At 37.1% G+C, this 9,952-nt stretch overlaps 1 protein-coding gene across 1 annotated transcript in view; it reads right to left on the bottom strand.

Moving 5' to 3' along the window:
• Positions 1-6,815: 6,815 nt before the first annotated feature.
• The window catches only part of LOC126373306 (connectin-like), a 46,943-nt gene continuing 43,806 nt past the window's right edge, over positions 6,816-9,952 (bottom strand). Inside the window, exons 2-3 of the mRNA XM_050019411.1 lie at positions 8,849-9,889; positions 6,816-7,629 (exon numbers count right to left, since the gene is read on the bottom strand). Of these exons, the coding sequence (XP_049875368.1) occupies positions 6,905-7,629; positions 8,849-9,863 (1,740 nt within the window). The 5' untranslated portion in view covers positions 9,864-9,889 and the 3' untranslated portion in view covers positions 6,816-6,904. The remainder of the gene's footprint in view (positions 7,630-8,848; positions 9,890-9,952) is intronic.

The following is a 9,952-nucleotide window of genomic DNA, read 5'->3' as shown; positions in this document are numbered from 1 at the left end:
TAACGTTTTTCTAGCAGGAAAATTCTAAACGAATGATCGGAGAGAGAAAAACTGTGCATGGCCAGATAGCTGATATGTGTGCCAAAATGTGCCCCCAAAAATAAAATCTGTGCCCCTTCAGATTTTCGAGATATTGCATTTCCTGCTGGAGTAACGTTTTGATGAATAGTATATCTCTAAAACCATTGCATGTGCCCCTGTAGAATAAACATACGCGAGTAGCTCTTAATGTGTGCCCCTTTGTGCCCCAATTAGATTTTAGAAAATATTTATAGTTTTCAAGTTATCGCGGTTTTATGAAAACCCGAAAAAACATCGCAGCGCCTAAATGAGACAAGGCATAACTTCGCTGAAAACTGTATTCGGTCTTTCTTGACGCTAATAATAACCATACAAAGTTTCAAAAATGTTCATGCATGCGTTTTTGAATAATCTTGCTAAAAGTAAAAACGATGGTGTCATAACTTTGACGGCAAAATACAAGGAACTGGCACAATCCCAGATGTGTAGGTGTAAACCAAAATCTTGTGCCTTTAGTCAAAAATATATGGTGAAAATATTGAGCTTCAAATGTTACGCATTAAGTAAATATAAACAAAAAACCAAAATATGTAAACAACGGCTGGTTATCCGACCAAATTTGAATGACTACTAAAAAGCGACGGATTCATACATATCGATGACCTTCTTTACTTTACTCACTAACCGGTTCACACGTGTTGTGCCTGAGTACACTGAAGTAGAAAAGTAATAACTAATAAAATAAAGTTGTTATTGGATTATATTTTAATAGCTGTTTCTATGACCTTACACATGATTAAGTACATTTATAAGAGCCATTTTCAAATAAAATGTACATGTGACTAACATGCTCAAAATCGTGACCAAACTGTTTTGTGACATACCTGTATTTTTATACTAATGTAAATAATAATTTCCACATCAACAAGCTGTTTCATTTATATAGTCACAAGGTGCATTTAATATATTTTTTAATTAGCCCTCAAAACTTTTGAACGCGACTGTAAGGACAACAGCTTAGGTATAATACGTCCAATAAAGAAGGTCCTCGTTAAGTATGAATCCGTCGCTTTTTAGTAGTCATTCAGATTTGGTCGGATAACCAGCCGTTGTTTACATATTTTGGTTTTTTGTTTATATTTACTTAATGCGTAACATTTGAAGCTCAATATTTTCACCATAAATTTTTGACTAAAGGCACAAGATTTTGGTTTACACCTACACATCTGGGATTGTGCCAGTTCCTTGTATTTTGCCGTCAAAGTTATGACACCATCGTTTTTACTTTTAGCAAGATTATTCAAAAACGCATGCATGAACATTTTTGAAACTTTGTATGGTTATTATTAGCGTCAAGAAAGACCGAATACAGTTTTCAGCGAAGTTATGCCTTGTCTCATTTAGGCGCTGCGATGTTTTTTCGGGTTTTCATAAAACCGCGATAACTTGAAAACTATAAATATTTTCTAAAATCTAATTGGGGCACAAAGGGGCACACATTAAGAGCTACTCGCGTATGTTTATTCTACAGGGGCACATGCAATGGTTTTAGAGATATACTATTCATCAAAACGTTACTCCAGCAGGAAATGCAATATCTCGAAAATCTGAAGGGGCACAGATTTTATTTTTGGGGGCACATTTTGGCACACATATAAGCTATCTGGCCATGCACAGTTTTTCTCTCTCCGATCATTCGTTTAGAATTTTCCTGCTAGAAAAACGTTACCCCAGCAAGAATCGTTTTTTCGATTTTTTTTCGAAACGACAGGGGGCACACATTTTTTATGTGGGCGCACATTTACAGCAGATAAGGCACCAACTATACGTTCTACTCATATAACTCTAGGAGATACTTTCTTGTTGGGGTAACGCACACGGATGGGTGACCACAAAAAAAAAAGTTTTCATCTCGAGCTCCTCCGTGCTTCGGAAGGCACGTTAAGCCGTTGGTCCCGGCTGCATTAGCAGTCGTTAATAACCATCAATCCGCACTGGGCCCGCGTGATGGTTTAAGGCCCGATCTCCCTATCCATCCATAGGGAAGGCCCGTGCCCCAGCAGTGGGGACGTTAATGGGCTGATGATGATGATGATGACTCAATATAGAGATCTTTTCTAGTGATTTAACATAAAGTTGGGTGAGGCACATAATGGTAAAAGGTTGGGAGACCCGGATATAATTGATTCAAAAAAGGAAATAGTAATTACTAAATTAAAATAGTTATTAGTTTCAACGGCGGCGGTACTAAAATTGATAAGAATCATTTTATGAAAGTGAGTTCAATAATAAAACTGTTTTAGCTATTAACTTAAATTACAATTTGCAATTTTAAACTATAACCTCATCTACTATTAAAACGACTAGTGCCAATGTTTTTCACTGTACCTACTTACAACTTTTTTAGGATCCCGTACCAAGACTGTATTAATAAATTCATTTATTCAACGTAATTATCTAAGTAAGTACTAGTTGTTAAGTGCAATAAAGTTTATATTTTTATTTTGATAAACTTGTTGTAAATGTGAAATTAAGGTGATCCGTTTTCCATACTACAGGAAACGATAAAATATGGAAGATTTCGCCAACTTCATCGCGTCAGAACTCAACACTAAATGAATAAATGGAGAAAATACGAAAACTTCTCAATTAACGTCATCTACTGACGCAACGTTACCTAGCTGACTGAAACGCATCCCCTTAAGTAAGTAGGTACTTATTGATTTTACATCATTTAACAAGATGGACCTGAGCTGCGAGTGTGGTGTTACGCCACAGAGTATGGCTCACCTAACCCTGTACGCGGAAGAAACTTATGAATAGCTACCGAAAATGCTGTCCGGGTGACAAAATACTGGGCTGAAAACATCTGAATGCCATCGAAACGACAAGAAGAAAACGAGATGTAAATGGCTGACCGTCCCAACGAGCTCTGACCTGGTATGCGCATGGAAAACGCAAAAGGGGCGGCCCAAAAAGACCTGGCGACGCTCAGTTGACCAGGGATTAGAAACTCAACGAGCAAGCTGCAGATGCTGCAAAAGATTTAGAATATAAATCTGTTATTTTGAACCCAACATTAAAAGGATTAGAAGAAGAAGAAAATGAAAATGCTGAAGATAAGACATCACAAGAAACTCCAACCGCCACTATTATCACAGCCTGGACACTTCACACAAACAACCTCGTTTTACACAGACACTACACATTGTCACCGGGATTCGAACCAGGGACCTCGGGATCGTGAGCCCAACGCTCAACCACTGCACCACAGAGGCCGTTAGTGAAAGCGTACACAGAAAAATGAATAAATGCAGTAAGTACTAACGAAAATGAAAGACATGTCCGTTCATTTCACACAAAGGGCCTTAATTGGCGACCAGCGGGGCGCTCGCTGTAGGGGTACGAAGAAACATGTTTATTTTGGCCAATATTTATTAGTTCCTCGGAACAGGGGTCCGACACGCAAACCTATCAAGCAGTATCGGAAGGGAAATTGAAAGCCATCAAATAACATTCCGGATTTCAGCGCAACCCATAAAATACGGTTGCCGCGGTAATATGTGGATGCTAGACGTATTTTGTAAATACAAAGTTCAAAGTTGTAGACGCTCGACGATTCGAATAAAGTTTGAATTGTATGAAACGTTTAATTGAATGATTGAATAAGAAAATCATCTTTGGTATCCTTGGTTGGGCCGTTGGTCCCGGTTACTACTTACTGATGTAAGTAAGTAGTCGTTACATGAGTCATGTCAGAGGCATTTGGCGGCTCAATAGTAACCCTGTCACCAGACACCACACGAGAGAAGATCCTTGATATCTGTTTATTTATGTGAAAACCGGACCTGGCAAGTTTTCAGGTTAGGTAAGCGGACCCTGTGAAAACGGGAGAACTTTAGATGATGACTACAAATACAAAATATACTTTATTGCGCTAAAACAAAGGAATAATGACAGTCTTCTTCTTATCTGACGGAGGATCTGGGAGGTTAAAATGGCCACATCGAAGCAATTCATCTAAAAAAGCAATATTGCTTTTTGACATTTGTTTGCATTGCGCACTTACTTTTACATGCGCAAATGTCAAATTGCAATATTGCTTTCTTAGATGAATTGCGTCGATGTGGTCATTTTAACCACCCTGATGAGCGCTGCAGATAGCGCCATAAGTGTTGCCAAGTTTTGGGCCGATACTATTTAATTTGCCATCGACACGATAAGAAGACAATGACAATATTATATTTAAAAAGGCTGCAGCGTCTATTTTGATTAGTCATATGAAATAATCCTACCTTTCAGCATAATTATGTTCGTCTCCTGTCCAGTGTCTGCGCTCACCGCCTCGACTGTGGGAACTTATAAGCAGGGGCTGAAATCGAACTAATTATATTATTAAAAGTGAAAAATGTGAAAACCTTTGTTTTTATTTGTTTGAACAGTTAGTAACACTCGCGGCGTTAGAATACAGGGTGTTAGTGACATCGTAACGAATACTGAGGGGGATGATTTAGACCACGATTCTGAATTAATATCAAGTGGAATTTCCTGTCGGAAAATTGATTTTATTTTTATTTTATTTTTTTATTTTTTTCAGTCCATACGTTTGCGATGGAAAATTCCACTTGATATTAACTCAAAATCATGATCTGAATCACCCTCGAAGTTTTCGTTACGATGTCACTAACAGTCTGTATAAAACAAGATAAAATGCAAAGTAATAGGATATTGGTGCTAATTCCTGTAAATACCATCTAATTTTATTTTAAGTTATATCTGTTATTTTCTTATCCGCCGAAAAGGAAAAGGACGGGTAATCGACAAGCATAAAATTTATGGAACACACGTCAATTTTAAGGACAAATCTAAAACAACCGTCTAAAAATTTTACATCACTCAATAACCCGACACGGGTAAGTAGACAGCACGTCAAACGGATTGCATACCAGCGACGTACCTTTTTGATTCGCCCGGTTTATTCATTCATTTACTCATTCTTCCTAAAATTAAGAGCTGTGAATCATCCGTCCCTTTCCTTTTCGACGGATATGAAAATGACGGATATAACTTAAAATAAAATTAGGCGGTGTCTGCAGGAATCGGGGCCGTGAAATATTTGTCGGATTCACTTAGACCATTTTCCTGTGTCTAAGACTAAGTAAACATTTCCAAAGTTTACTGCAACATATCGTAAACGGTGCGAAATCATGACACTAAATAATATATTTTGGCACGAACGGATATAGCATTGGATTTATTTATTTTTATTATTATAGGGACCCTCTGCGTCGAGATCTCTTCGGTTTCCATGTATAAATTGATTACATTTAATAACTTTGTTTTGATGGTATTGTGAAGAAAATAATAACATTAAATCTTTGCTAAAACGAGTACCGGACTTGTACCAATAAGTTATTTATGTTTTCACTAACATAGTTGGCTCGATTATTATAGACGGAGATACTACTCACCGCCTATCACGTAACGTTGGTCTAACAGAAAGGTCGGTGAGGTGTGGGTACTTAGATTATCCTACGATGGATGTACTTCTGACTACCCCAATGGGATATAGTCGTGAGCTTAAGTTATAATAAGTAACCTAACCTAATAACTTATTATTTAGGTAACTTTGTAAGTATCTTCAATAATCTTGGCTTTCGATCTAAATGTTCCAAGTAAACAACTTTATTTTTAAATATTCCTAAAGTGTTTCATAAATTCCAAGGCAAATTGAATGAAGTGGACTCTCCAAAATAATTTGATTACAAAAACTCCAACTGAAATTAACTTCAATGGAGTAGCACTAATTAGAATAAATTTGCCTTATTTTCAACTGTTGAATTATGCAAAATACGGCTGTGGCCACTTAATAAGCATCGGTAACGTTACTTTGAAGAGTAACCGTGACAAATTTTAATTACTAGAAGGAAGTTCCGTCATTTTGAAGTTTGGATGTCTTAAATACGTCACAGTTTTGGCCTGGGGTTTTGGCGATAAAGCGAGTAAGTACTTATAATAAGGATTTACACAGACATCTTATTCATTGACATTATAGTAGACAGTCTGACTGAGGGGGTGAGGCAAACCTAACTCAGACGCTGGTGGGGAGCGGAGAGTTCTACTCGTAGTTCGTATTCTATGCTAGAAACGGCCACCGGTGTTCGGGAGCCGCCGCATTTTAACCCGTTCTCACCTGTGGTATCTTACGATAAGTACCTATGCAAGGAGACGCTAATAAATAAAAATAACCTCCTTCTGTTTTTATGTCGTTTGATAAAAGTAAAAGATTAATAAGTAAGTAGACACCTGCTTCCTACCCCAAGTATAATAAAAATAAACGTAGAAATCTTTCAAATTCAGAATGATTGACCTATAAACCAACGAACATAAAAAAGATCTTGATGAAAGTAGAAAAAGCGAAAATAGGCGTGATTATATACGCAATATACTTGCTCCATCTAACGGTAACACGAGGAACTAAGGAACCTACTTAGTAAGTACCGCCATCTATTTTACCCGACGCGTACTACGTGTCAGTTTAGTTTCTTCTCTGACATAGAAAAGAACGCAGATTCAGTGTCATTTTAATATGAAGCTACAGCAACAGATGGCAGCACTAAAAAACAGGCAAAGTCTAGTTATCTGAAAACTAAGCTATGTTTCATGATCATGATATTTCTTTTACTATGCTGCTAATATAGGCTAATATTTAGATAACGAATGTTATGTTAACTAGGTAGATAACTAAATTTTCTAAATAATCTTAAATTGAGTAGGTAAATGAAACAGAAACATTTCTTAACAACTATTTATTTTAATGACTGTGAGAGATAGCTTACATTACCAATACATTAAACAATACACTACAATACTATTAGTACATTTAATGGAATAGCCTAAAGCATATTAGTGAAATGAGTGCTACACAGCCTGCATTTTTGTGTCCGTCGCTATGTGGACCTTTGTATTCATCTTGTAAACTTCTTTGGGCTTTTAGCTTGTCTGGTTTTGCTTCATCTGAAGCCATATCTTCATAGACGTTCTTCTTTTCAATGGGTTTAGCTGATACGGTAACTAATCGAGTGGTTGTATATGAATCGGGTTTCTTTTGGGGCGCTATTTCGTTTTCAACAACATCTTTAGTGTTGGGTTTAGGAGTAGTTTCATCGACCGACAGATCTAAAACTCCGTGACTTGGGATATTTTCGATGGGTTTATTTCTTTGAGACTGAGCAGCTGTAGTAGATTTCTTTGTTGTAGGTAATGTAGGCGTTGTTATTTTTTGAGGTGCAACGGTGGGGCTGGGCGCTTTGGTAATGATTTCAATTTTATCAGTATTGCAGATTAAGTCTCTTACATCAGTGTAGAATAGCTTTCCATTTAGCTGAGATTCATCATAGTATTCATATTCAGCTGCAGACTGCGTTTCATCTACTTCAAACATTCCTGAGTTCTTCTCCGTTTCTTCAAGGTTGGTCCACTTGTCCCTGAGTTTAGAATCTGGCATGCACTTCAGGTTTTCCATGGAGATCTTCAAGTTCTTGCTTCGAGTTCGATTCATGAGAGCCATGAACCATTCGAGCTCGCAACTGCACGGGAAGTTGTTGTCTGAAAAAGAAAAATGGAGAATATTTCAAGAAGAGTAAAATTAATCAGGTAATTAAGACTAACTTTAAGGGCCATATTTCACTACAACACCACAGTCGCGTCAGCAACAATGTGTTGACACGCGGATAACATAGGTGAGCTAACGTTTAGACTGAATATGTACATTTTATTGTTGTCCTAGCGAGATAGGATACAAATATATATGTGTACCCATATAGATACCCGTACAAAATCGGCTGACAATTTAACTAAGCATCCCAGGCGGATTCCACCAGTCGAGCTATTTTTACTATATCTTCGTCTTCCTTTTTTTGCGTGCTTCCTTATTTGTGCAATATGCCAGAAAAAGGAGCACACGACGAAAACATACGGTATGGGTAAGCTTATCTGTAACAATAAGCGATTTCTTCCAGCTCACCTACATGACAAGATAGATAACGTGGCTTTAATTCCCTGCTGGACTCGGAATGAAAAACAAACTTTCTACAGAAGCCTTTTATATATTGTATTCGAAACCACATTTCTCTTCTGTTGTTCTAAAGAGAATAAAATACTAGGTATTACCCGTATTAGGTATTAAAACGTTCAACCGTTCTTTGTTGACCAATTCACGAGTGCTATGAAAACAATTGAATAAACAAAGATACATATCAGATATTCGAGTTTCGAATACGAATTGTAAATTATTAAATTCCACAACAACAATATTGAATTTTCGGTCACTTATTTAACAATAGTATCAACTGAATCATTTCACTATCGAGAATTTTTGGCTTGTGGTTATTGCATAATTGCCTTCATTCCGGTTATTTATGTAAACTCTTATTTTTTTAAGCCTTTTCGGTCGGTTAAAGAGATGATTTAAATATAATTAGGCCTATAAAATACTTATTTTGCTTATAAAGTTACGTTTAAATTTGTATATTGCGTATTATAATAAATACCTACATAAACCATAGAGTCATAAATCACAAACGACAAACTTTAACTTTTGATATTTTCCTGCATTTGTGTATAATATGTTACTTGTATCTTCAAAATATTTCGCTAACCGATTCATGTTTATATTTTTTTTTTTGGCGTGACTTACTGTAGATTTTCCGCAGATGGCTTTAACCACTTGGCCGGACAAATGGGGAGCGCCGTAGGTTTTCACCCGTACAAAATTTAGGACAACAGGCCTGAGGGTGCCCAGTAAAAAGAAAGAATAGGACCTCACCTTCTATGTCCAAACGACCATCAGCTCCGTTTAAATTTTTCATCAAAGGATCCATCACCGCAGACTTCAGCTCACTAATATTATTCGCTCTTAAGCTTAGCGATTTCAACGCATCCAATCCTTCGAACGTCTTCACGTTCTCTATATGTGACAACTTATTATGTGCTAACGACAACGAATACAGCTTGACTAATCCCTTAAACGCCTTTTCGTCCAACATTTGTATCTTGTTCCCTTCCAAATTCAACGTCTGTAGATTCTTTAACGGCAAGAAAGTATTGTCTCCTATAACTTCCAAATTGTTATTACTGAGATCCAATTTTAACAGCTTCTTCAACCCAGAGAACGTCTCGCTGTTCAAACTGAACAGTTTGTTCTCGTTTATTTCGAGCTCTCTCAAGTTACCCAAATGGACGAAAGCTTTGTCGTGTATCGTTGTTATTTGATTGCTAGTCAAAAACAATCTCTCGAGCGATGGTAGGTCTATAAATACATCCCGGTTTATCTCTATTATGTTATTTTTGTCCAGTTTAATCTCAGTCAAATCCTTATGGTGGGCGAATGCATGGGCCTCTAATACTTTAATCTGACTATCTCTCAGACTTATTTCTTCTATAGAACTTAGGTTAGAAAATGCATACGGATGTATTGTTTCAATGTTGCCATATTTAATATCAAGTAGTATTAATCCTTCGAGGTGTCTTAGAGCGTGTGTGGGGATGTATTTTAAAGAAATTCCTCTGGTGTTGGTAATGGTAAGTTTGGATACAGTTTTGAGTATTCCAAAGGAGTCCCAGGCGTGGTCTGTGTTCTGGACATCTTCAGCGGTGAGGTAGCAGTCAGCTGATCTGATTTGGTCTTGTTGTCGTATATCTTTCACGCAGTAGCAGAGGAGTTTGCTGGGGTTGTTGTATGACGGGTCGCAAATAGAGGTGGTGTCTCGTTTCTGATGCCATCTCCCTTCGACTAAGACGAATGCTACGAAGATTAATGTGAGTATTCTTCTTGCAGACATTGTTGAAGATTCCGGGATACAATTATCTGGAAAAGGAGAAAGCATAATGTTAATGAAAGATAACAACATCAAGGCAAAAAAGCGAGTAG

This window comes from Pectinophora gossypiella, chromosome 15, assembly GCF_024362695.1.
Source record: "Pectinophora gossypiella chromosome 15, ilPecGoss1.1, whole genome shotgun sequence".
Classification (NCBI taxonomy): Eukaryota; Metazoa; Arthropoda; class Insecta; order Lepidoptera; family Gelechiidae; genus Pectinophora; species Pectinophora gossypiella.
The sequence above is the reverse complement of the archived record's forward strand: the minus strand, read 5'-3'. Positions and strand labels throughout refer to the sequence as shown.